The following is a 27,802-nucleotide window of genomic DNA, read 5'->3' on the forward strand; positions in this document are numbered from 1 at the left end:
ATTTATTGGAATAAGATACACTGTCTAAAATGATTAGTAAACTTAAAAAAAGTGAGTAAACCAGTGGCTTTTAAACAAAATTAGTTGACTTTGCCTAAAGTGAGTAAACCCATTGCCTTAAGTGTTTAAGTAAATGAACTGTGCATAATTATAAAATTTAAGTTAAATCAACTTAAAAGTTCCAAGTTTGCTCACTATTTGGATTGCAAATTAAGTTAAATTGAATTCAATTTGTCACTTTTAAGGCAATAGGTTTTCTCTCTTTTTACTGGAACTATAACCAGAGTTTTTTTTTTTTTTTAATGATTATTGAAATTCAGATTTTTTGCTCACACAATCACATTCATATGCGACCATAAACCACAAAACCAATCATGCGTGTCGATTTTTAAAAAAAAATTGAGATTAATAAATCACCCAAAATCTGAATAAATAAGCTTTCCATTGATTGGTGGTTGGTTGGATTAAGACAATATTTGTCTGAAATTCAACCATTTAAGAGGTTAAAAAAATCAAAATACTGAGAAAATCACCTTTAAAGATATTTTTAGTTGTTTAGTTTGTGCAATGAGTTTTAATATAATTACAGTAGGAATTCTTCATTGAAAATGATCTTTACTTAATATTTTAATCATTTGTCTGCGCAACGGTGCTCCAGGCATTCCAACTCCTAGCTTGTGAACCTTTCCTGATCCTGTCCCCCTTTATCTCCTACTTCACTTCCTGTCATTCTACGGTCCTGTCAGATCAAACCAAAAATGTTATAAAATTCTATTTAAATATCCAATGATTTTCGGCAGAATAGAAAAATGTATAATTATGACACATACTATGTGTTTTTGGCTATTGCCAGAAAGATACCTGTGTAGTAGACAAAGGTCCAGGGTCACAAGTATCTTAAATTATTTCTTTTTTTATTTAATGCGTGGAATATAGTATTGGAATTATTTATTTCAGACTATGGAATATGGCATCACACATCAGACCAGTTTTCCCTTCACACACAGTCAGCTGAGACGCATTACCATTTCCACCTGGTATCATCATGCTGTCAAATCAGAGTACCCGCGGGTTCTTAAAATCATTGAAAAAGTTTTAAATTTGATAATCTCAAATGAAGGCCTTAATAGCCTTGAATTTGGTATACAATGTCTTGAATTTCGTGACAGGTCTTATTTTATTTATTTATTTATGTTCGCCTTTCCTAGGATTAAGGTTATACTAGTGTTACTAGTGTTGGCTAACCAAAAAGTCAGGGTAACATTGAGTTCACCTCGCGCTTCAGGTCATAGCAGAAAGCGCGAAAGCGTGCATACCCGTTACTATGGTTACTAGGCAAGTGAGGTACAGAACAAGATAGTCACTAGCCTAGCTTGTCTGCTAAAATGGGAAAATATCAGTTTAATCCACTGTGGCCAAGGAATCCAAATTACATTTGGGTCAAGCCTGTGCCAGGAAATGACCGCGACACGTACTAATGTTAGTGCCGGTGTGGTCGGAAATTTTTTAAGCTAGAGACGATGGGTGTTATGGCCCTGGACTCCCATATGAGGGGTGCCAAACACACTGTGTGTAGTACTGCTCATCAGCGCCAACCACCTATTGTCATGTTTGACGAGAGTCTCAATAAAATGACAAAAAGTAAGCACTTGGACCTTCATGCACACTACTGGGTGGACAGCCATGTTGTCGCGTATGTGTTAAATATAATAATTGAAATAAAAGTTTTATTTAGTTCAAGTAGCCCCCTTGTACATTATTATTTTCTAGGGTTCAAAATATATACAGATTTGACATTTTCCTTTCATACTTCTGTCGGAATGGTTATGAGGTTGGCATTGAATTTTTTTTTAAAATGGTATCAAAAAGGTCTTAAGGTCTTGAATTTCATTTGGAGGGTCCTGGGGGTACCCTGCAAAAACAACTTTTGCGACCACTTGTGTTCAAATGTTGTTGAGACAAGTTTAAGGTAAGTCAATTATTTCAGACCAATCAAAATAGCAAAGCAAATCCAGACAGTTTTTAAGCCAAGGTGCCTTTTTTTTTACGTCTTCAGAATATAAACAGTCTCACTTTTTCCAAGTCAGAGGAAAATAAAATCTGCAAGTTCTTTTAGTTTTGGCTTCTTGAGAAAGTGCAGATATGCATCAGGTGTTTCTGCTCTAGCTTTGTTCGAACTAGCGTCAACTACTGGAACGCAGCTTTCAACAGCATTCGCAACAAAATTGTTCGCTACCGAAGTGTGACATCGGTACGCACGCACTTGAAAGAAAAGGAATCATTTTTCCAAAGTGCACTTTGGTGCTGAAATCTAAAGCCCATTTGATGCCAAATGATTTACCAGAAATCCCTGTACCCCCATAAAGACCTTGGAATCAAGCTAGCTGGCTGTAAAAAAGGTTTGGTTTGTGTCGAAACGTTAAGTGGTATCACATGGTTTACATCAGGGCTAATCTGGTCAAGTACTGCAGCGTGAGGATGCTCGCCTGCACTGTGATTACGGTGTAACCTCACACTATAATACACACTCACACACATGCATTACATCCACACCCATGTTCAGTCTGGTCACGGTATCAGCTTACCATGTCTTATTATTTCTGCGGTGAATGATTTCACAAGAAAGTTTCAAACCTCACGCGGCCAGGCCACAACCTCAAGAGTTGAAAATAACACAAAATATCTGTGACTAGCAGATCTGAAGATCAAGGTTTCTGAAATCTTGTTTTCAGTGTTTATGAGTAGCTAACTAAAAGTGATTAGACTAACTTATTATACTGACTGCTCAATAATCCAATACTTTTTTTCATAAAGAGTCATGCATTATAAATACAGCATAAAGGTCTGTGAAGTGCTTTGAAATTTTTCATTTTCTGTTTGACCTTGGCTGTTTCTCAATTCCAAGAACGCAATGAACTGGACTTACGTTCTTGTAAAGACCGGTCTTGCCAGGTCACATCAGAAGAACGAACTTGGTAGACTGCGAGAACACAGAAAGCGTCCTGTGAGAAATGAGATGCTGCGTTCTTCTTGATGGTCACATGACCCTCAGCATCCATACAAACGATTTGTTTTCCCCTTTTTCACAGTATATACCAGGGGTCACCAATCCCGGTCCTGGAGGGCTGGTGTCTCTGCAGTGTTTAGCTCCAACTTGCCTCAACACACCTGCCTTGTTGTTTCAAGTATACCTAGTAAGACCTAGATTAGCTGGTTCAAGTGTGTTGAATTAGGGTTGGAGCCCAAATCCACAGGACACCGGCCCTCCAGGAACAAGTTTGATGACCCCTGGTATATACTATGGATAAAGACTTTATATATATACGTTGCACAATACAAATAAAACAAATTTTAATACGAACTTCAGCAAATAAATACCCTTTATAAAAATTTTCATGGTGATGTTTACATTTAGGGAACTCCTGAGGTAAATAATTTATATCTCTGAACTTTAATAATAAATCTATATAAAATGTTGCACTTCTCTTGAGTTTTGGAATTGAACTTTGGCAGCTGATGATGATGTTACATGAAAACACGAGGACGCAAGAACGCTGAAGAATGCATTTTGAGAACCAGCCCTAATCTCAACTGAACCATGAAGAGAGGGCGGGGCATACATTGGCTCCTCCCTCTTTAAAAAAGGGGCCGGGTATGTCAGACACTAGGGAGCATTTGATTGGTCAAGATTGAATGAGACACTGAAATATGAGGTGACGTGAAGAAAAATTGTTGCATCAGGCAGAAGTGACAAACTGCAAGCTGTGGGTGTTTATTTCCGGTTTATACTTTCTAAACACGAGTTGTGTCTGTTTTGGAGCACACTGGCTGACAGATATCCTGTAAACATCTAAAAATTGTTTATTTAAATTTCATATGACTTTTAAAGGAGGTCGCAGACTTTACACAAAGACATAGTTTACTTTAAGAGCATTCAAATCTACTATCTACAATGCCAGCGTTGTACAGCATTGTGTCATAAATCTTTAATGCACAAAATTTTACTTTAAGCTGGATGGTTTTGTATTGTGCATAAAACCATGTCTTTGTTTTGTGTAATAGAGAGAATAGGTTTTCTTCTGTTTCTCTTTTTTCAGTCAACATCATTTCATTAGACAATTTTTTTGTTTGGTTTTTTTAAAAAACTTATTTTCAGACTACCAAATGTTATTGTTGTGTAAATTAAATGTAATTATACTTGTTTTGGCCAAGATTAGGCAGTATACAGGTTGCATGGATCTAACTGACAACAAACAAAAAACAAATGACAGTTAACATGATTCACACATTGACAAACTAACTATTCAAAACATCTACAAGCCTGTGTTTTAATTTCTAAATTAGATTAGATTAGATTTAACTTTATTGTCATTACACATGTACAAGTACAATGCAACAGTGCAGTTAAGGTCTAACCAGCATTTATAATCTTAAAAACAACCTTGTGAAATTGCTAATAGTCACATTAAGCTTTCACCGGAAGTTAATCGTTGGTTTTAAAACTTTAGCTGTGCTTAGAGCCCATTTGCGACAAATGCTGGAAGGTGGTGGGATGCTCGCCACATGTAGCAAAACCATAGAGCGAAACAGACAGCTAAATGGGAAAATAAGTTTGCGTACTCGAGAAAGATGAGTTTAAACAGTGACTGAAGCCTGTCGCTGAAAACAACCACGTAATTTATTCTTTCTAGCTTTGTTTCCTCCGAGTTTTGTGGCAACTACAACTGTTTATTTGCAGCTGTTTATGTTAAAGGTTTGATACTGATTAGACCTTGAATTGGTGACGAGGTCTTACAATCTTCTCAGAAGGTCTTTAAAAAGTATTAAAATGGTATTGAAATTACCTTAAGGATTCCTGCAAATACCCAGTAAGTACAGTAAAGGAGTTTCATATTCTGGAGTATAAATTACAAAGGTGCTTGATTTAAAACCAGCGGTGCTTTAAAATGTCATTGAATCTGCTGTTCATGAAAGTGTGGAAACCTTGTATTATATTTTGCTGTTCACTTCAAGTGTCCAGCGTTGCTTATCAAACCTTCATCCAGCATTTGAGCCCGTTCGAGGAATTGGCTTCCTGAGAAGAAACACACCTCAGAGCTCATAGCAGTTGTCCAGATTTGAGCAAATCTCTCCAGTGAACGGCTCTGAATTTCTCAGAGCAGTGCAGACCCTCCAGGGCCTCTTGGCTCGCGCTGATGTTTTTGTTCTGTTCCCCCGACGGTTTAATCCAAACGTCTTCTGTTTACTATCTAAATAGAAAGTCAATTCAAACTAGACTTAATTGAATCACTCCCAAGCGCTGTTGCACTAATAACATAAATAAGAGTTAATTTTTGGACATTTGCACCGTTTTTCTTGGCCACTGATGCAGATTTTCGGACACTGTCCAGAGTGAGAACTGCAATCTCTGCAATTTCCCTGCCGTTCTCCCAATGGCAGCGGATCAGGGTTACCTAAAAGAAAACTCATGAACTCAATTCTCTGTGTTTTGTAACAGAAAATATTAGCCCGGAGGAAGAGTACAAGATCGCCTGCCTGTTGATGGTCTTCGTGGCCGTTTCCATGCCGACCCTGGCCAGCAACGTGATGTCACAGTACAGTCCCGCAATAGAAGGTACCAATTTTTACATTTCAGACTTGCACTGAACCGCTGCGAATGAAATCAGATTACATCTGTGCTGTTTGAACTGCGGTTCTCTGGAACAACTTTTTTTTTTTTTGACATTTATCGCGTGTGTGTTAACTCTCTATAAATCTTTTAAGGTCACTGCAACAACATTCACTGTCTGGCTAAAGCGATAAACCAGATTGCCGCCGCTCTGTTCACGATCCACAAGGGCAGCATAGAGGATCGCCTCAAAGAATTCCTCGCCGTAAGTAGCAGCAATTGTCCTAATTCCTGACATAAAGATTTTTCGTTTCCAGTACTTTTACTACACAGCATACAATTTACACAAACATATCAGCAGTAAACACTCAATTTCTGCAACTGACATGGTGGAGCTTAATAAATCCTGTAATTTTGTCCGTCAGCTCGCCTCCTCCAGCCTGCTGAAGATTGGACAGGAGACGGATAAAACCACTACACGGAACAGAGAGTCTGTTTACCTGCTCCTGGACATGGTGAGTAAATCCACAACTCGGTTAAACGACAGAAGACGGCATCTGATATTGATATGTAGATTCAGATGAGTTTTCTTCATAGATGTACCTCTTATTTAACTTAAAATCTTTAACTGTCACAGTCCTGCCACCAGGAAGCTTAAATTCAGCTCATGTTTTTGCATCTAAATCCTAATCTAATCAAGGCAAACTATATATCATTGGAAAGGTTGAATCCTTATATATATATATATATATATATAAGTATGTATATATATATGTATATATATATATGTATGTTTGTTTGTGTGTGTGTGTGTGTGTGTGTGTGTGTGTGTGTGTGTGTGTGTGTGTGTGTGTGTGTGTATATATACACATAAATGTATGTATACGTATTTTAATGTAAATGTAATCGAAGGATTATAAGACACTGGAGACTAGTAGTGGATTAATTATTGAAGTAATGAAGAAGCGAATTCAGCTTTGCCATGAAATAAATACATTTTAAAATACATCAAAACAGAAAGTAATATTAAACAATGTAAATAATTGTCTTTAGACAAAAAATAGTGAGCTTACTCCGCTTTTTTAAATAATTTTTTTAATCCAATTTTTTTTCAGCCAATCTACAGGTCTGGTCGGAGCACATTTAGCTCAGCTTAGCATAGATCGTTGAATTGGATTAGACCATTAACATATCACTGAGAAATGGCCAAAGAGTTTTGATCATTTTCCAATTTAAAGCATTACTCTTTTGTAGTTACATCATGTACTAAGTCTAACGGAAAATGAAAAGTTGCTTTGTTCTAGACCAGGGGTGTCCAAACTCAGTCCTGGAAGGCCGGTGTCCAGATTTTAGCTCCAGCTTTCCTCAACACACCTGCAAAGATATTTCCTAAAAGCCTGGTTAGAGCTTGATTAGCTAGCCCAGGTGTGTCTGATTGGGGTTGGAACTAAACTTTGCAGGACACCAGCCCTCCAAGAACCCCTATTCTAGGCTGATATGGCTAGGAACTATACTCTCGTTCTGTCAGAATTATTAAGTAACGGAAATTACAAAGATTTCTAGGCTGATAAGAACTATACTCTCATTCCAGCGTAATAATCAAGGAACTTTGCTGCCTTACCATGCACTTTTAATGTTCTGTTGATCTTGGTATACAGTGTAACTACAGAAGATTTTTAGAGTGCTTTCACACCTGACGTATTTAGTTCAGTTGAATTGCACTAGAGTTCACTTTCCCACTTGGTGCGGTTCATTTAGGCAGGTGTGAATGCAGCAATTGTACTCGAGTGCGCACCAGAAGCCGACCAAAAAAGCGTACCGAGACCTGCTTGAAGAGGTGGTCTCGGTACAATTTCAAACAAACCCTGGAGCGGTTCGTTTGTGGTGAGAATATGATACAAACTAAAACAGACCCAACTGCGCCTTTTGGACTGATCCAGCTGCTCTGTGCATTATGGGATATGGAGGAAAAAAATTTGTTGACAGCGCTTTACCAACAGAGAGAGGTAAAAACACATTACCTGATGGATCGTTAGTAATATTTTCGCAAGATGACCATGTCGAAGTTTAACTAAATTAATTCACGACGACTCCTGAAGTGACCTAAAGTAATAATGCTTTAAAACATTGTTTACCAGCCGCGGCCGCGCTTCATTCTTGAAATGTATTGTTTGTCTAAAGCAGGGATACAATCAGCCAGCGCAGTCGTCCCTCCATAGTAAGCGGCATTCTGTGTCTGCCGGTTTGTTTACTTGCGGGAGTTCATTGGCATTTTTGGCACGTGAATTCTGACCAATCAATAAGCAGTTCAGAAACTATGTTCAACAACATCTGGCCAATGAGAGATGTGGATTTTGTCAGATGAGTGCATTTTGGTTCTTTTTAACTGGTTCGGACCAAAGCCAGCAGTGTAATGTGAATACGACCAAAAGACGGCAGAACATGCAACAATGTATCATTTATTGCCCTTGGTCCGGACCAAATCAAGGGAACTGCAGATGTGGAAGCACCCTTCGAAATTTTTGAATGAGATGCTAATGGTCTAATCCGATTCAATGATCTATGCTAAGCTAAGCTAAAATTGCTCAAATGAGACCAGGAGATTGGCTGAATGGATAAAAATGGTAAAATTTGACTGACTTTAGGGAAGTTGTACAATGAGCCTATGTTCAAAAATAAGAGATTCAAGAGATTTCTTTCTGACCCACCCCAATATCTACACATTAGCTGCGTCCCAAATGGCACACTATACACTATGCACTCATGCACTATGTACTTATGCACTTACACACTCAACAGGATAGTATATGTATGTTGTGTCGTCCCAAATGGCACACTTATGTTTTTTTTACTAAGCGGAAATTCAAACCGTTTCCCTGATGACGTTTGACGGTTGCCAAATCAGTGAAATAAACAACTGAATTATCAAATAATACCTGCCGTAAGTACTGCCGTATTCACCATCGGGAGGCGCTATAATCACTCTCGTAGGAGAATTTTGCTTTCACCATCCAAAATAAATAAAGTTATTCAACATGTGCGTCCGATAGCTCCACCCTTTCCGCTACGTAAGCAAACCTGCGTTCGTTGAGTGCGAGTGTCCATCATTACACACTTCATTTTAGCGGCTGAATGAGTGCATTATCCGGGTAATTAAAGTGCACTTATTATTTTTAGAATTTTCAGTGTGAACACACTACTTACACTATTCATACTACAAAATGGCGTAGAATAGTGCATAAGTATGCGATTTGGGACGCAGCTATAGTATTCATGCTCTACAGCAGGGGTGCTCAATCCTGTTCCTGGAGATCTACCTTCCTGTAGATTTCAGTTGCTACCAATTTCAAACACACCTGCCTGTAATTATCAAGTGCTGTTCAGGTCCTAATTAATTGGTTCAGGTGTGTTTGATCAGGGTGAGAGCTGTGCTTTGCAGGAAGGTAGATCTCCAGGAACAGGATTGAGCAGCCCTGCTCTACAGTGAGTCAAGTTTTTATTTGATAAGGTCACCGTGCTCTGTAATGAATAAATGATTGTCTAACTTTGCTCTTATACTATGTTGCTTTAATCCAAACACTCTACAAATGCTTAGTACTCAAGAATGTTTTGAAATCCCTGTGGAGAAAACAAATGGCTAAAATACTCAGGGAAAGATTTTTCCATATTTCCGTCTTCCTTTTGAGTCCATAACCGTCAGATGACTGGGAAAATGTGCTGTTTGTGTTTGAGAGTCACGCAGCTCTTTTGATCCGTTAGCCTTGTGTGGGATTTGTCTGTGGGATTTTCAGCTCTTTGAAGCATAATCTCCAGGATGCACCGAATTAGGGTGTAATGGAAAGCAAGAAGCGTTTATTTTCGTACATATCAGACTTGTGTGTCGGCTTCAGCAGAACATCCCAATCACCCTGAGATCTGCTCTTGTCTAGATCGTTCAAGAATCGCCATTCCTCACCATGGACCTGTTGGAGTCCTGCTTTCCATACGTCCTGCTCCGAAACGCCTATCACGCCGTATACAAGCAGTCGGTATCTTCTTCAGCATAAGAGCACTCCAGGAGCAGATACTTCAACTCTCATTCCATATTCCTCCGTAGGATTCTCCGATGCTATAGTCTTACAAGACTTTCGATGGGATCAAAACTTTTATGACACTGAATAAAGAGGGAAAAATGGCAAACAAAATAATTATAATAATTTGTATATTGACCACTTACAATAATCAAGTTTGATCCCAGGGACTAGTGACACTAAGTATCATTTTTGACCATTTCTTTTGGTTTGTGTTTTAATTTGCAATGGTTAAACTTGGAAACAAACACATTAAATAGTTAATTGTGAGTGTTGGGATGTGGGGGGGAGGGCAGGGGTGAATTGTTAAAAACTACATGATGCTAAATGCTTGTTCTGATAACAGATGCCTCTATGAAACAGTGATTTTTCTTTTCTTTTTCTTTTTTGGATGTTGTTCTAGATCTAATCTGTGTGGGTTACTGCGTGCTTCTCTCTCTCTCTCTCCCTCCCTGTGAATTTGCATTTTATTTTCATGACACTTTGTGTTCCTTTTACATACTTGCCAAATTAATGGATATAACAGCATCTCATTCGGATTGAAACGGCAGAATTGTGCATAACTACATGTTATAAAAGCAACCTAGTGTTGTTTGTACAAAGCATAGTATAATTTTTTAACTAACTTTCATGATGCCTTGTGGCATTGACACTCCATTGTACCCGTCTGTGAGCTATAATAAACATTCATACATATTTATTGAATGTTTATCAGTCGTTTCCCCCACTTCCTCCTCTCCCTTAACCGGTTTTTATATGTTTTGGATTTTTTGGAAATGACAATGTATCTTCCATAACATGAATAAACATCAGGTCATATATGGTTTGAGTGGTTTACTTTAATGTTGTTAAGTGGTGTATTTTTTATATCATAATAAAAAACTGCGGATTATGAACTCATGAGTAACATTTAAGTTAATTACCTGTACATCGTTGATGATTAAATGGGTGCTTTTTTTATAGAAATCCTCATCCTGAAGGCATATGCAACTTTAAACTTACAGGAAAATGAACAGCAAATCACTGGTGATAACGTACGGGAACCCTGTAACAGGTTACATCTGTGATTTTGGCATTTTATTATGCAGGAATGTGAATAATGGTTTCTAAAAGCAGCATTTTGATATTCTGTTGTTACTGACAAGAACATTGCTGAAATTCTTTGATCAGAGGCTGACCATCTAAATCTTCTCACATGAACCGAGCTCAAGGGCACAGGGTTTGTGCAGATGCTTTTTCTAAGGCATATTTACTTTTATGGGCTTGATTTAACCTTTTGATATCGCTACCTTCATATTTTAATATGTACCAGACACTTTTTAGCATATACACTCACCGGCCACTTTATTAGGTACACTATACTAGTACCGGGTTGGACGCCCTTTTGCCTTCAAAACTGCCTTAATCCTTTGTGGCATAAATTCAGCAAGGTACTGGAAATGTTCCTCAGAGATTTTGCTCCATATCGATATGACAGCATCACGCAGTTGCTGTAGATTTGTCGGCTGCACATCCATGATGTGAATCTCCCATTCCACCACATCCCAAATGTGCTCTTTTGGATTGAACTCCAGGCCATTTGAGTACAGTGAACTTATTGTCATGTTCAAGAAACCAGTCTGAGATGATTCAAACTTTATAACTTGGCACATTATCTTGCTGGAAGTAGCCATCAGAAGATGGGTACACTGTGGTCATAAATGGATGGACATTGTCAGCAACAATACTCTGGTATTCTATTGATACTAATGGGCCCAAAGTGTGCCAAGAATATTCCCCACACCATAACACCACTATTACCAACCTGAACCGGTGATACAAGGCATGATGGATACATGCTTTCATGTTGTTGATGCCAAATACTGACCCTATCATTCGAATGTTGCAGCAAAAATCGAGTCTCATCAGACCAAGCATTGTTTTTCCAATCGTCTCTTGTCCAGTTTTGCTGAGCCTGTGCAAGTTGTAGCCTAAGTTTCCAGTTCTTAGCTGACAAGAACGGCACCCGTTGTGGTCTTTTGTTGCTTAAACTCATCTGCCTCAAGGTTCCATGTGTTGTACGTTTAGAGATGCTCTCCTGCATACCTCGGTTGTAACGAGTGGTTATTTAAGTTACTGCTGCCTTTCTATGAGCTGGAACCAACCAGTCTGGCCGTTCTCCTCTGAACTCTGGCATCAACAAGGTATTTGCACCCACAGAACAGCATTTCACTGGATATTTCCTCTTTTTCAGACCATTCTCTGCAAACCCTAGTAAAGGTTGTACATGAAAATCCCTGTAGATCAGCAGTTTCTGAAATATTAAGTCTGACAACAACAACCATGCCGCGTTTAAAGTCACTTAAATCACCTTTCTTTCCCATTCTGTTGCTCAGTTTGAACTGCAGCATGTCTACATGCCTAAATGCATTGAGTCACTTTGATATGATTGGCTGATTAGAAATTTGCGTTAATGAGCAGTTGGACAGGTGTACCTAATAAAGTGGCCGCTAAGTATATATAAAACTTCATCTCTGTATTGACCAAGCGGCAACATCCCGCTCTCCCTCGTGAAGCCAATACGGAAGTAACTAAAACTGCAATTCATCGACTCGCCTTGGGGGGCTGGCTCCAGGAAGTGCAGGTCATTTCTGACTGCAATGGGAAATTGGCCTTTTTTACAGCTGATAAAAACGTGTTTAAAGCCTGGTACATTTGATGGTTTTAGTGCATATAGCTAGCGTTACCCTTCATGACAACTCTGAGGGGGGTGAATTTTTTTATAACTTATTCGTTTGGTTTATATTAATGATTTTTTCTTTTGCATAATTAAGGGAGTGGTCACTTGAGTGACAGCCGTGATTGACAGTTTGTCAGCTGCAGCTAGCCCGCGTGGTCGCGTCACGTCTGCTAATTCCGTCTAATGAATATGGCTTCTGCAGTGTTTGTGCTTTAGTTGTACATGGTTTTATGCAGTCTGTTCAATTTGTTGGTTTTATTTCTTACATTTATTAAATAATATGGCTTGTTGTGCAGTTAATTGTACTAACAGACCGTCCAAGACGGGTCTCCATTTTTTCCGGTGAGTGATATTCTAGTACAATGTTAAACATAAATGCATGCAATGATGTCTTAAATAATTAATTATTTAGAACTTTATTTTAAAATTTACTGGATTAAATCCTTCATATTGTGAGTAATGTTAGCTGCAGGCTTAAACCAGAAGATATCTGAAACGATAACGGTAATATGCGCCTGCTTTTCAAAAATAAAGTTGGCTTAATGATTACTAATATTGTACAAACGTGATATTATATTGTACAAACGTGATATTATATTGTACAAACGTGATATTATATTGTAAGAACGTGAAAAGTATATTGTACAAACGTGATATTATATTGTACAAACGTGATATTATATTGTAAGAACGTGAAAAGTATATTGTAAGAACGTGATATTATATTGTACAAACGTGATATTATATTGTAAGAACGTGATATTATATTGTAAGAACGTGAAAAGTATATTGTAAGAACGTGATATTATATTGTACAAACGTGATATTATATTGTAAGAACGTGAAAAGTATATTGTACAAACGTGATATTATATTGTACAAACGTGATATTATATTGTAAGAACGTGATATTATATTGTAAGAACGTGAAAAGTATATTGTAAGAACGTGATATTATATTGTACAAACGTGATATTATATTGTACAAACGTGATATTATATTGTAAGAACGTGATATTATATTGTAAGAACGTGAAAAGTATATTGTAAGAACGTGATATTATATTGTACAAACGTGATATTATATTGTAAGAACGTGAAAAGTATATTGTACAAACGTAAAATTATATTGTACAAACGTGATATTATATTGTACAAACGTGATATTATATTGTAAGAACGTGAAAAGTATATTGTACAAACGTGATATTATATTGTACAAACGTGATATTATATTGTAAGAACGTGAAAAGTATATTGTACAAACGTGATAAAGCTCTTTTTTTTACCTGGGTGGCAGCTCTACGCTTCCGTAGAAGATGAACAAACAATCCTACCAAAAACTTGCAAAATCAGCCGGATAAGAACTCTGCATCTCGACCTGTAGCCGCAGGAAAGGGTGTTCAGCTGCTGGACGCACCATGAGTGAGAGACTGCGCTAAAGCCAGTGGATTTAATAATGTTCCTCCACAAACACACGTAGCCTAATCTTGGTGCGTAAAGGGTTTTTAAATTATAAATAAATATTAATTAAACCATATAATCATAATGTAGACAGAGTATACAGACTAATGGTGGCATTATTCTTTTATTATTCAGCTTCACCGCCGCCTTAATGCCAGATTGTGAAGAGAAGTGGAGAAACAACTTGCACAGCCTTTATCTTAATTTCGTTATTGCCAAAATACCCGTCATCATTTAGAGTTTATTTTAATTTGATTTGTTAAGCAAGATTACTTTTCATTGGTGTGTTGGATAATTTAAAGGCTAAGTGCATGTACCTAGACCTATAGAGTGCTGAGATGTTACGATGTTACAGCTGTAGGACTTATTTTATTTCTTTGTTCCAACTTTCAAGTGGCCTATAGTCTACGCTTGTTACGAATAAATGATGTTAAAACATATAAATGACTCATTCTTAAAAAAATGCATTAGAGCTGTGCATGAGCACATTTTAATGTAGGCTGTGAACGGGTTTGGGCTGTATAAAGCTGTCAATCAAAATGTACCTGTCGGACTCGGGACCTATCGGGTATAACTGCTGTTCCGCGGGAGCCGGCCAGATTTCTTACGGTGTGGGAGTAAATTTCTGAATAAATCGCGGGAGAGATGTGTGTGTGTGTATTGTATATAAAGAATACTTTTTGATGTTAACAATTAAATAGTTGATATCAACAATTCAGTTATTTCAAACGAAAGAAATATAATGAATGCTGAATGTTGAAATCAATAAAGCATATCCTAAGAATAAGTCAAAACGGCTTGCCACAGAGAGCCATAATAATATCAACAACATTTATTATTTTAAGTTTTGTTGTGTAGTTTCAGGTTAATTTACCTCGATAGTACGCTGAGATGTTCAAATGATTCAAATGTCGCGGGTGGTGGGATGGTCTCTATGGTTTCAGCAAACAGTCATCTTAACTCCGCCTAAGATCCGCCTCTGCCCATTTTCGAGTATCCGGGAATGACGCACTTCCAAGATGGCGACGGCTGACCACGCCTACAGTAATAAGCTTCATTTGCGCTCTTCAGAAACCTATGGGTGACGTCACGGACACTACGTCCATATTTTTTACAGTCTATGGTATTGACCTTATTCTCCGCAGACGAGCGGGCGCTGCCATTTGAATCTTTTTGGCTCGAGACTTCCGGTCTCATTCACTTCCATTCATTTTTAGACATTAAAAAGTGCTCGTTTCGCTGTTTGATGTTGCAAACTGATATTTCCTTGTTATATTATTCTACTTGGTCTGTATAGTCATGCAAACATTTGTTTGTAGAGCAAGTAGTTTGACCGTTTTTGCCGTTTATTATTCCTTGTAATTTCTCCCATAGGCGACTGAAACGGAAGTTCTACGACAATCGCGAAAACAGGCGCACTTCCGCATTTTAGAATAAGGTCATGCGGATTAAAGGGATAGTTCACCTAAAAGTTTAAACAATTAATTTCAAACATTGAGTTTCTTGTTTCATTTTAAAAGTATCTTATTTTGTGTTCAACAGAAGAAAGAAACTACTAAAGGTATGAAAAAAGTAAGGCAGGGGTGTCCAAACTCTGTCCTGGAGGGCCAATGTCTTGCAGATTTGAGCTCCAAATTGCTTCAACGCACCTGCATGGATGTTTCTAGAAAGCCTACAGACAGTAGTAAGAGCTTGATTAGCTAGCCCAGGTGCGTCTGATTGGGGTTGGAACTAAACTCTACAGGACACCGGCCCTCCAGAACCGAGTTTGGGCACCCCTAGTGAGGACCGAAGCGAGTAGTAAATAATGACAGAATTTTCATTTTGGGGTGAACTATCCCTTTAAGATCAATTATTTAAGCGCCGAGTGATGCAAATGATTTGCTGCATTTCTAGATTAACATCTCTTGTTGTCAGCATATTGATGCTTTAGCAGCATTATGTCAGCGATTATAGCTAGTGTTAGAAGGATACCACTTCATGAAGTTGCTTTAAAAGCTGTTTATGGTCATACGGAATTAGCAGTTTTGAGCCACGAGTTCCCTCAAGATTATCTCTAATGGGTTTTTAGCATAGCGGTTTTTATTTAAAGTGTGTAGTTAACATTTTTAAAGAGACTTTAACATTTTGTTGTGCTACATAAATGATGTACAGTCATTCCATAAATATTCTCCTGGTTTTAAGAGATGCTAATAATGTGTGAGAACTGCAAAATGCTGTCCAAATCCTCAAGAATGTTTACGCACACTAATGGTATCGTAGTCATTCATGTAGTTATTTGCTATCGACAAGCTTTTTTTTTTTAAGAAAACGTCAAATTGAGTGGTGTCAAACAGTCTGTCACATTGATATTGTGTCAGGTTTTATATCTTCTGTTGGATGGGTAAGTTATCACTTCATGAATTTGCGAGCGGTGGTCGTTTAAAGAAAATAATCACGAGCTCCCTTGAGTTTCTACTGGTTTTCAGCATAGCTTGTGTTTATTTAAAGTTTGTAGTCAACATTTATCTAAGAGACTTACTTAACATTTAGCTGTACAACATAAATGACAAATATTTCGTTTTTTAAAACAACTTAAATGACTATTGGATTCGCCAAGAATGCAAAGTTGTAGTCTAAACTAGTAAGCTGCTAGCACGATACTCTGCTAGCTTTCAGAAATGTGTCTTGAGTTATGACTGTGTACTTTATGCTGTAAAACGAAAGGTGAATGTTAACATTGGCTTTATTTACCTCGTAAATCAATCACTGCTGCTAAAAACACATTCCCAGGCGAATTAGCCTTCCTGTTTAGCTAGCAAATTTGAGGTTATGAATACGCAGTTTGTAGACAGTTTAATGACAAATTATGCTTTGTGATATTTGACATACATACTAAGTATCAATATGATGTATATCAGAGCTAGTTACATGTTTTCTAAGCAATTATATGATATACAAATATTCTCACAATAACCTCCAAACAAAACAAAAAAAAAACATTTAAAGTGCGAACTTCTAATTGTTTTGACCCTTTTGTAGTTTCCTAATCAACACAGACCGATGTTTATTAGAGGTTTGCCTTTAAATTAACACCTCCTTAAGTCCACAGCTCTATGTACCATTGTACTTAATTCAAACTGCGCTTTTGTCTTGCTTACACGGCAGCAGTAAGTCAACAGCCGCGCCACGGGACACACTGAAGTGATGGAGGAGGTGGGCTGCTTCATGTCCCCTGCCCACCTCCTCTTATTCCTCCTCCTCCAGCTCTCTCCATCCAGTCGCTTTCTGTCAGCTGGAGCCGGAGAAGAGACCAGTTCACAAGCGCGCTCCTGACGCGAGGACCCCTCAGCATTTCCACAAGAGAATTTCTTCAGCTTTTTTTCTTAACTCCAATTATTTCATCGACAATTTCAAGAAGAGATGAGCTTTTGTGCTCTACGCATCCGATGCATTCCCTCAGAATGGTGAAGTTAGTTTGAGGAACTTTCTTTTGGCACCGCCGGGGAGCTTTTTACGCGCTAGAGTCTCCAGAACACCTCCGCATGTCATTCTTCTATCAACTCCGCTTTTTTTAATCATTATTTTTTTATATTTAATGCAAAACATGTTTTCCTACGAGATGTTCATCTGCGTCCTGGCCTTCGCATGTCTCCTGGAGATCCCGCGGGGCACCGGAGCCGCGTCCTGCGAGCCCATCCGCATCCCCATGTGCAAATCCATGCCCTGGAACATGACCAAGATGCCCAACCACCTCCATCACAGCACGCAAGCCAACGCCGTCCTGGCCATCGAGCAGTTTGAAGGGCTCCTGGGCACTCAGTGCAGCGCGGATCTGCTGTTCTTCTTGTGCGCCATGTACGCGCCCATCTGCACCATCGACTTCCAGCACGACCCGATCAAGCCTTGCAAGTCCGTGTGCGAGCGGGCCAAGTGCGGCTGCGAGCCGGTCATGAAGAGGTACAACCATACGTGGCCGGAGAGTCTGGCCTGCGAGGAGCTGCCGGTGTACGACCGAGGGGTCTGCATCTCACCTGAGGCCATAGTCAAAGCGGAGGGGCCAGGTTATTATTCATGCTTTCATGATTTATTTAAGATATAATAAAAAATTCATGTTTAAATTAAATAATAGTATGATGAAAACTCAGATTATTTAAAAAATATATATAATTATAGAATATTTAACAGTAGTACATAGTTTTATGCTAGTATAATAATATAAAGTTATTCAAGTTAAAGTGTATATACATACATTTAGGGTGAATTCAAGTACATTTTGATTATTTACTATGATTATTTGGCTAAGGATAGTCATTTAAGTATATAAAAGTTGGCAGATGAATGCACATTTCAGACTTAATTTCATGCATCTGTTTAATGTGTGCAATGTTTGAATTTTTTTTATAAAGGATATTATTGTTATGTTATGATGTATGTAATGATATATGTAATAATAAAAATAAATTATTAATAATAAAATAAAAAACACTAATTAGGGCATTTTATACTATATCGATATAGATATGCATGAACCGTTTGCTCAATTTACATTAATTCAGCCAAGATAGATAGATAGATAGATAGACGGGGTAGATTAATACATTATCTTTATATAATTAGATAGACCTATTTATTAAAAAGTAAAAGTATGCATTAATCTATACTGTATTCATTTATATCTAATATTTCTGTAAAAAAATTAATTTGAATTTTTTTGTTTCCCCCTAAAGATAATTCTTACTACCAAGACCCTGCGAAATGTAACCCTGGTGAGGACTTATTACTATTATTATCATCTTAGATTCATATTTTAACATTTATTAATTAATATTGTCGATTAAAAGAGGTTTATGCTTGTGTCTCAACTGGATAAAATGAATTTTAGGTTGGATGTTAATCTTAGCTCTGGTTTTTGCACAGAGGGAAACCCAGACTTCCCAATGGATTCACACAATACTAACTGCAAAGGAGCAAATGGTAACATTTGTTTTTATTTTTATATTTAATGTTTGTTTTGGCGGGGGGGTTGGCTTGTTTTCCATAATTCGTAATTAACAGTCAACAAGTTGTGTGCAAATTTGTTAAACATTGCATATTGTTTGTTGTTTGGATAATATAACAATAGAAATCATAAATTCTGAACCTAAATCTCTTTGCTTTTTCAGATCGGTGCAAATGCAAGTCTGTGAAATTTAATCAAAAGACATATTCAAAGAATAATTACAATTATGGTAAGTCTTCATGTTTTAATTTTTTTTTCAAAGCCTCCTTTCTTACATATTCTTTCCTAAACTGCATCTCAAAGTACTATTACAACCTGAATGTAATCCTTAATCTTGCACATGTTTCTCCTTGCAGTGATTCGTGCAAGAGTGAAGGAGATCAGGATTAGAAATCATGACCTGAGCGCCATTGTGGAGGTCAAAGAAGTTCTGAAGTCATCTCTGGTCAACATCCCTCGAGACACGGTCACTCTGTACTATAACTCCGGCTGTCTGTGTCCTCCGCTCACAGCCAACGACGAGTACATCATCATGGGTTATGAAAATGAGGAGCGCTCCAGGTAATGGCTGATTTAGGTGACGAGGAGATGTGTGGATTAACTTCCAGTTCTCATAAATCGTTTGTGCCACAGGCTGCTGCTCATCGACAGATCCATTGCACAGAAGTGGAAAGAGAAAATAGGCCGGAAAGTAAAGGTATGATGATGGTAACAGTCAACATATTAAGTGGAGACGTTAAATGTCTAACTGTCAGTGCAATCTAATGTTAAGTGTATACAAATGAGATGTGAGTCAGTTCAGATTTTTAGTGGATAAGTTCAGTTTTTCACACAGGTGTTCTTACAGAATAAACACAGGTGCAGTTATGAACTAAAACCTGTGTTTATTCTGTAAGGATGCCTGTGTGAAAACTGAATATATCTAATAAAAATCTGAACCGACTCACTGAACTGACTTACATTTCACAGCCAGAAAATATCCAATTACAGTTGTTCTTCATATGACCTTTTCACTAGTTTTATTTTTTTTAATTTAGTAGGCACTTTTTTATCATAACTTAATTTTATGCATTTCATAATAATACCATGTCTCAAAAAAATCCAAGCTGGAATTTTGCCAAAATACCTCCAACTTCAATTATATTTTCTAATTAGATGGCAAATAGATGAAATGATATGATATGTGTACATTTCCCACCTCACTTGATTTATATCACTGCATTACCTTCTTCTGCATCTCCTTGGCTTCTTCTTCGACTGTAGTGATATTTTCAACAATAGGGGCAGTGTGTGGATGACAATTCTCCACCACATGTCATACTGATCCAGTGCGATAAATTTTCATATCAATTGGATTGGATTATTAAGTAATCCTACTTGATTACTTGATAATCCAATACACCTTTAGTACAGTTTTTAGTTGGAAATTCATGAAGAAATCGTGAAGCGATGTTGCCTTTCAGTACTCGTAAACCTTTGTTTAAACTCTTATTCATTCATTTTCTTTTTGGCTTAGTCACATTTTTTATCTGGGGTCACCACAGCGGAATGAACTGCCAACTTATCCAGAACATTTTTTTACACAGCGGATACCCTTCCAGCCACAACCCATCACTGGGAAACACCCACACTCATTCACACACTCATACACTATGGTTAATTTTAGCATACCCAGTTCACCCATACCACGTCTTGTGGGGGAAACCGGAGCAACTAGACATGGGGAGAACATGCAAACTCCACACAGAAATGCCAACTGACCCAGCCGAGGCTCAAACCAGCAGTGTTCCAGCTGTTAGGCGAACGTGCTACCCACTGCACCACCGCGTCGCCTATCAAACTCTTATCTTTATTCAAAAACACAATTTTTATGTAAGCTTTACATAACTAAAAAATAAATACGTCATCATTACGTCATCACCAAGGACAGTAAATAAAATATTATTCTAATACACAGATTCTGCTGTTATTTCTGTATGAAATTTAGTCATTCTTGTAGCACATTAAGCTGTCTTAATTTTGTATGATTTAATATTGCTTGTTTTTTTGAGACACGGTGTGTGTGTTTATGTATATATATATATGGCTGCATTTATTTAATCACAAATACAGTACAAATTGCAAAGTTGTGAAATGTTATTGCACTATAAAATAACTGTTCAAAAGCAGTTTAGAATTTAATTTATCATTTATTCCAGTGATTTTAAAGATTAATTTTTCAACTTCTTTACTCCAGTCACATGATCCTTCAGAAATCACTCTAATATTAATAATTATTATAGTTATTATAATTGTTTATTATTATTATTATTGTTATTAATGGTAATAGTATTATATAAATGCAATAAAGACTGGAGTAATAATTTCATTTGAATCTATATACAATAAGAAAGCAGTTATTTAAACTTTTAATAAACATTTAACAGTTTAACAATTTGTTTTACATGTAATAAATACTGCCTTGATGAACAGAATTATTTTCTTAAAAAAAAAACATGAAAAAAACCTGACCCCGAACTTTAGTTCAGATGTGTGTGTGTGTGTGTGTGTGTGTGTGTGTGTGTGTGTGTGTGTGTGTGTGTGTGTGTGTGTGTGTGTGTGTGTGTGTGTGTGTGTGTGTTTGTATACTGTATATGCACAAACGATTAGTAATGATTAATCACATTAATCACAATTTCTATTTACATGTTTGTGCATTCACTGTGTATAAATACAGATAAAAACAAAAAATATTTACATGTATGATTTATATACAGTATATATATATATACGCACACACAAAATACAAGCTTTTATTTGTTATGCGATTAATGGTGATTAATCCTTTTTTGACAGCACTAAAATATACATATGGACAGTATTTTATTTTTTTATACATTTTTTTCAGGGGAAAGTCTGATATCTTTCAGCTTTGCTGGAATGAAAAAAAAAACTACTAAGGGCAATATTATATACTTTAAACCCCCTTAGGAAATTATGTATTTATAGATCTTTCTATTTTCTTTTTAAAATTTTGATTTCAAACCTAACAATTTCCAACCTAACATCTTATTAGTGATCCTTGTAATGACAAGATTAAGAGTCCATGAACTTACTCTACACTGAAAAAAAAAAGATTCATTGGAAAAATTGCATAGCAAAATTGTCACCATCAATTTTTTATGTGTTGAATTTAAACAAACTAAATGTAGTAATGTTCAACTTAATTTGTTTGGTTGAAAACAATTTATTTAGGCTGAATTTAACCACTTACCTTAAAAAGTAAATCCATTGAATCATCGTTGAATCATTTTTTTTCAGTATAAGGTGTAAACAATTTATACGGGCCAAATTTAAACAAACAAAATAAGCTGAACATTACTACATTTTATTTGTTCAAATTCGGCCCATATAAATTGTTGGCAACCCCTTACCTTAAAATCCAATGAGTAATTTTTTCTTCAGTGTACATTTGTGGGCATTTTATATCTATAAAGGAAGATGCTTTTCTCTGAATAAAGTATTGTAGAGCATTTGTGTGTTCTGCGTCTGACCTGCTGTGATAATCTCTAACTCTCTGAATGAGCATATGGAAACAGAGGCCCCTGATTAATGTTCTTCTGTGCATGTGTGCCAGCGCTGGGACCAGGCTGCAAACGGGAGGAGGACCAAATGGAACCACCACTAAACTGTCCTTGGAAATAAACCACACAGACAAGCCTGAAGAGCAGAAGGAGCAGAAACTGAAAAATTGCACTATTGTACTTTGTTTTGTTTTTTCATTTTGTGTGTGTGTGTGTGTCGCTTTAATTTTTATTGTTGTTATATTCTCATTAACAAATTGTTGCCTTTGCACAAACAAAATGTTGGCTTGACATTGCTGTGTTAGGAATGGGTGGCGAGCAGTGTTGGGTAAGGTTACTTTTAAGAGTAATACATTACAGTCTTGAGTCACTTTTTTTCTAATATCTAAAAATGTTATTTAGGGGGGAAGGTAATGTAAAAGTATGTATTATGTTATTTTTGCTTGTTTATATCGAGATTAAGAAATGAATGGTCAAATGGTCAGTTCACCCAAAATAAATGATTTTTAAGTAGCTAAATGTGTTACTTTTTAAAGAATGTAATGTAAAAGTACACTGTACACTTACATTTTTAAGCTGAATCAAATAAACCTTTTAAGTCCATAATACTTATATTGTTAAACTAACTTAAAACAGCTTGCATAACCTATGACCTAAAACATGCTGTCAGGGCTAATTGATCATATTATTTTTTACTGTGTATGAATTGTTATTGTTATTTTTAAAGAATAAGATAGGCTCAAAGGATCAGTTTACCAAAAAAAAAAAAGATTTTTAATTAACTAAATGTGTTCCTTTTTAAGAATGTAATGTAAAAGTACACAGTAAAAAATAGACGCAACTTAAAATTTTAAGGCAACAAACCTCAGGACATTTTTGAGCTAACTTGACTTAAATCAAGTCAAGTGCAGTAATTGGTTTGAAAGTTAAGTCATCTCAAAAATTTCCTAAATTTTTAATTTGAGTGTATTGTTATTGTTATTTTTAAAGATTAAGACAGATTTAAAGGGTCGGTTCACCTATCCCTTTAAGATTGTAATATATCCCTTTTAAAAGTAACTTTACTCAACACTGGTGGTGAATGTCGGGCAGCATTTTTTGCCCATTAAATTTAAAGGTATTTGAGGTGCTGGTGTCATTTTGTCCTACCTTGTCAGATTGTCCTACCTCCCATTTAAAAAGTAGGTAGCACATTTTGATGATGCAGTATGCAACCAATCAGATTTTGCTACCAGTATCAATTTTTTAAAGTGGAGTAGTGTGATATGAAGCTGTAATATCGACCTAACCTATGCACCTAATAACCCCAATCTCAGAACCATTCAGATACAGTGTTCAATAGCATAATCTGATGGGTAGGATAAAATGTCAGGACACTAGTTCACATTGACATGATGCAGCTCTCTGCTTACAACAGCAAACAAACGCGCTCTCATGCTGAATTTTCCCCTCAGGAGGTTTTAACGTTCTTCACAAGAACAATGAACAGCGAGAGAAGCTGAGAGAGAATCTTTTTGGCAGAAGCACAGAGACGTTGAGATGATCCAAGACTTAGGAGTGTAACGTTATTGCGGACGACGAAAACAAGCTTTTGGGCTTTCTGAATGATGTTCCTTTTAAAGCATTTTACATGATAATTCCTGTAGTTCTGTTCTCTTGTAGATGTACGCTTGATCTTAATTGTCATTTGAAGTGTCATGCAATTGAAACTATTGTACAAACTGTACATAATGCTGCAAAAGTCCATTATTCAGCCTGGAACTCTTCACGGATGACATGAGCGTGTTTGTATGCGTCGCAAATGACGTCGATTTTGCAAACAGACATTTTGTCTTCGGAGACAAACAAGAAGATTTCTTCACTGTGTTTTGGGTTCAAGTAAAGAGGTTTCATCTTATTTGGCTCAGTGTGATATGTTTGTTTTATTCAATATTTATTCAATTAAATTCTTCTTTATAGCACTTTTACAATGTAGATCATGTCAAAGCAGCTCAACATAGAAGTTCTATTAAATTAAAACGGTGTTAGTCCAGTTTTCGGAATTGAAGTGTAGTTTAGTTCAGTTCAGTGTGGTTTAAATTTCACACTGAAGAGCAAATTTATCAATGCACAGCTCCAAATGCCAGTGGCGAGGAACAAAACTTCACCAATTGATGAAAGTGGAGGAAAAAAACCTCAAGAGAAACCAGGCTCAATTAAGCACGACCATTTCTTTTCTGGCCAGACTTGTTGTGCAGAGCTGCAGTCTGTGTGCCGGAGGCTGGAGAACACTGGACGTCCATCGTGGAGAAGCTGCAGATGTGAGTAGGTCATCGGTGTGTGTTCAGGCTGGCTCACGAGATCCGTGCAGAGACATGTCTGTCACTGGGTCTTTCAGGAATCTGTGTAGTGCTCTCCACTCCTCCATGACCGCCACAGCATCTGCTCAGGATACGGCCTGGTCCAGGATTATGGAAACCTCTAGAAGTCCACTATGGTTGGCATCATCTCTTTACAGGCCTTGGATCACATCAGTGGTGCTGCATAATCTCTAGAGGCCTCGGGATGAGTGGAAATACAGAACAAAGAAAATAATTAACTAAACAAAATAAATAAACAAGAGATATTAAATGTCAATGCATGTGAAGTGCTATAATGAAAACAGTAGTTATATAAACAAACATAGAAGCAAACGGGTAAAGCATACGAGTATTTCTAACTAAAGGCTCATATGCTTTATGTTTGTCTCTATTTAAACATATGCTACATGTTTCTTTTTCAGCTTCCTTATAAATGCATAGTTCACGCAAAATTCTGTCTTTATTAATTCATTCATTTGAATAAATAAAGATTCATCCATCTTTATTTAAATGTAAGAGTTTCTTCTGTTGAACACAAAAGTTATATTTTCAAAAAATGTATTTTAAAACGATATACATTTACTTGAATAGCAAAATGAAGTAAGAGTTGTGAAGAGTTATAAAGGTCTGCTGGTGAGGTAAGAAACAGCTTTTCACCTTAAACTAAGATACGTTTTCTTGTTTTTGAAATTAGCTTTAGCGAAATGCTTTTATTTTCAGAAAACAATATTTCATATCTTAGTAAACGGGTTTTTGTTTTAATATACTCACTAGTACTAAATTATTAAGTTAAAAAAAAAAGTTTGTAATGCTTTAATATTATTCAGAAATGTAAAAAATAACTGTATTTACTTATTTTAAAGAAACATTCCATTTTTGTTTTGGACACGGACTCATTTTACTACTCTCCTTGAGATGAACAGTTTTACCATTTTCAAATCTATTTAGCCAATTTCCAGGTCTGGCTGGAGCACTTTTAGCTTAGCTAAGCATAGATCATCGAATCGGATTAGACCATTAGCATCTCGTTAAAAAAAAAAGAGAGAACATTTTTATGATAATTTTCTTATTCTCTATACTCATTCCAGCGTTATAATCAAGGAACATAGCTGCCGTACCATTGCTGCTGCAGGAGTAATGTTATTACACGGCACTGTTTGCAAACATGCAATGCATATGTCACATTTTTCACTTCAGCGGATCCTCAGTCGTCCCCTGATTGGTTTAAAGATACAGGATTTTCAAGGAGTCGAGTGTGCAGAAATCTTAACCAGTCTGCCTAAAATCATATGTGATTAAATAAAAATTTCCTTTGTGTTTTACTTACAGATCATTAAGTATATTGATGCACCATTGTTGTATACTTTTATAGAGTTCATGAATGAATGATGCTGCAGCTTGTTATTCAGTGGATTTTCCACACCCCCAAACATGACGTGGCACAAAATGAAAGGTGATTGGTTGGTTAACCTGTCAGTCAAATAACATAGTGGGCGGTCCTTGACCATTCAAAGCAGTTAAAGTTGACAAACCTTTAGCCATCAGTCTGGTTATGCGAGACTAATTACAGACTATTTTCAGGTGCTGCATAATATCATTGTGGCTGCTGCAGCCATGGTACAGAAGCGAAATTCCTATGTTTCTTTTTCCTTAATTACGTCATTATGAGTGTATAGTTCCTCGCCATATCGATTTAGAAAATAGCGTAACTACAGGAGGGTCCAGCATTAAACAGGACCAGTATCAAAACCCTTTTTAGGATTTTTTTGAGCAATGCTAATGGTCTAATCCGATTCAATGATTTATGCTAAGCTAAGCTAAAAGTGCTCCCGCCAGACTCAGAGATCAGCTGAATGGATTCAAAAATGATAAAACTCAATTGTATAAGTCTAGGGGTGATGTAAAAGGAGCCACAAAAAAAGCTTTCCTTTAAAATTAAAATGTACTATTTTCTGCATCAGATTTGTGAACTACAACAACAACATGAGAAAAAAAGTGGATTTCCTGACCTGAAAACTCCCCTGCTCTTCCTTAGGCCATTGGTCACTGGATAGCTGGAGCCAGTCCAGACTAGTTTAGTGAAACATTCCTGCTGTCAGGGAAAAGAGAGAGTCTCTGTTTCTGCTTCTCAGTGCTGCAGGTTAGTATACAGTAATCTACAGTAATAGAGTCATCCAGAGTGACGTTTTGTAAATAATCTGTTCCTAGGAGCGGATGTAATCATGACCCCACAACATGTCCACCATTACAGGTACAGGTTTGCCCTCAAAAATACCACACTAACACTTAAGAGATCGTTATAAAATGTGTTTATGTTATGTATTCGATTTTATGTGAGAAATAATTCTTTAAACGGAAAGTTGCTTCACATCCAGACCAACTGGTAAGCATGTATGTATGTGGTATAAAGAAGTGCTTGCTAAAACTGTGATTTTATTAATATTGTTATGTCTGTTAATTTAAATTTTAGTTAATCCTAAAATTCAGTGTAATGCAGTGCCAAATTTAAAGCTAAAATATAATGCATACTTGTATTTATAATCTACAGAATATACATTCACGGCCACTTTATTAGGTACACCTGTCCAACTGCTCGTTAACACAAATTTCTAATTAGCCAATCACATGGCAGCAATTCGATGCATTCACGCTTGTAGACATGCTCAAGACGATCTGCTGCAGTTCAAACCGAGCATCAGAAGGGTTAAGATAGGTGATTTAAGTGACTTCGAATGTGGCATGGTTTCAATTTTGTGGGTGCAAATGCCTTGTTGATGCCAGAGGTCAGAGGAGAAGAGCCAGACTGGTTTGAGCTAATAGAAAGGCAACAGTAAATTAAATAACCACTCGTTACAGCTGAGCATCTCTAAATGCACAACACATCCAACCTTGAGGTGGCCACTCCTGTCAGCTACGAACAGGAAAGTGAGGCTACAATTAACACAGGTTCACCAAAATTGGACAATAGAACATTGGAAAGACGTTGCCTGGTCTGATGAGTCTCCATTTCAGCTGTTACATTTTAATGGTAGGGACAGAATTTGGCGTCAACAACATG

General features: G+C 36.9%; 2 protein-coding genes across 12 annotated transcripts in view; both read left to right on the top strand.

Annotated features, from left to right (window-relative positions):
* nckap1 (NCK-associated protein 1) overlaps window positions 1-10,573 on the top strand; it is a 104,182-nt gene extending 93,609 nt beyond the window's left edge. For 6 of the 11 annotated variants that reach the window (XM_087266714.1, XM_087266715.1, XM_087266718.1 and 3 more), the window contains 4 exons: window positions 5,498-5,614; window positions 5,764-5,873; window positions 6,034-6,123; window positions 9,538-10,499. In XM_087266714.1, the coding sequence (XP_087122840.1) occupies window positions 5,498-5,614; window positions 5,764-5,873; window positions 6,034-6,123; window positions 9,538-9,654 (434 nt within the window). In that variant the 3' untranslated portion in view covers window positions 9,655-10,499. Of the gene's footprint in view, window positions 1-179; window positions 755-5,497; window positions 5,615-5,763; window positions 5,874-6,033; window positions 6,124-9,537 lie in introns of those variants that run through there. The other 5 variants (XR_015498911.1, XR_015498912.1, XR_015498909.1 and 2 more) reach the window with 2 other exon arrangements.
* A 6,549-nt stretch (window positions 10,574-17,122) lies between these two features.
* Window positions 17,123-23,844, top strand: frzb (frizzled related protein). The gene is made up of 7 exons (NM_130943.2): window positions 17,123-17,904; window positions 18,571-18,609; window positions 18,761-18,817; window positions 19,006-19,071; window positions 19,199-19,403; window positions 19,476-19,539; window positions 22,459-23,844. Exons 1-7 carry the CDS (start codon window positions 17,439-17,441, stop codon window positions 22,507-22,509), a joined length of 948 nt encoding a protein of 315 aa, NP_571018.1. The 5' UTR covers window positions 17,123-17,438; the 3' UTR covers window positions 22,510-23,844.
* Window positions 23,845-27,802: the final 3,958 nt, after the last annotated feature.

This window comes from Danio rerio, chromosome 9 (genome assembly GCF_052040795.2).
Source record: "Danio rerio strain M-AB ecotype USA chromosome 9, GRCz13ab, whole genome shotgun sequence".
NCBI classification, from domain to species: domain Eukaryota; kingdom Metazoa; phylum Chordata; class Actinopteri; order Cypriniformes; family Danionidae; genus Danio; species Danio rerio.

Coding starts and splice junctions, on each gene's coding strand:
- frzb (NM_130943.2), top strand. CDS start 17,439: ATGCAAAACATGTTTTCCTACGAGATGTTCATCTGCGTCCTGGCCTTC. Junction 17,905..18,570: donor AGTCAAAGCGGAGGGGCCAG/GTTATTATTCAT, acceptor TTCCCCCTAAAG/ATAATTCTTACTACCAAGAC. Junction 18,818..19,005: donor TAACTGCAAAGGAGCAAATG/GTAACATTTGTT, acceptor TTGCTTTTTCAG/ATCGGTGCAAATGCAAGTCT.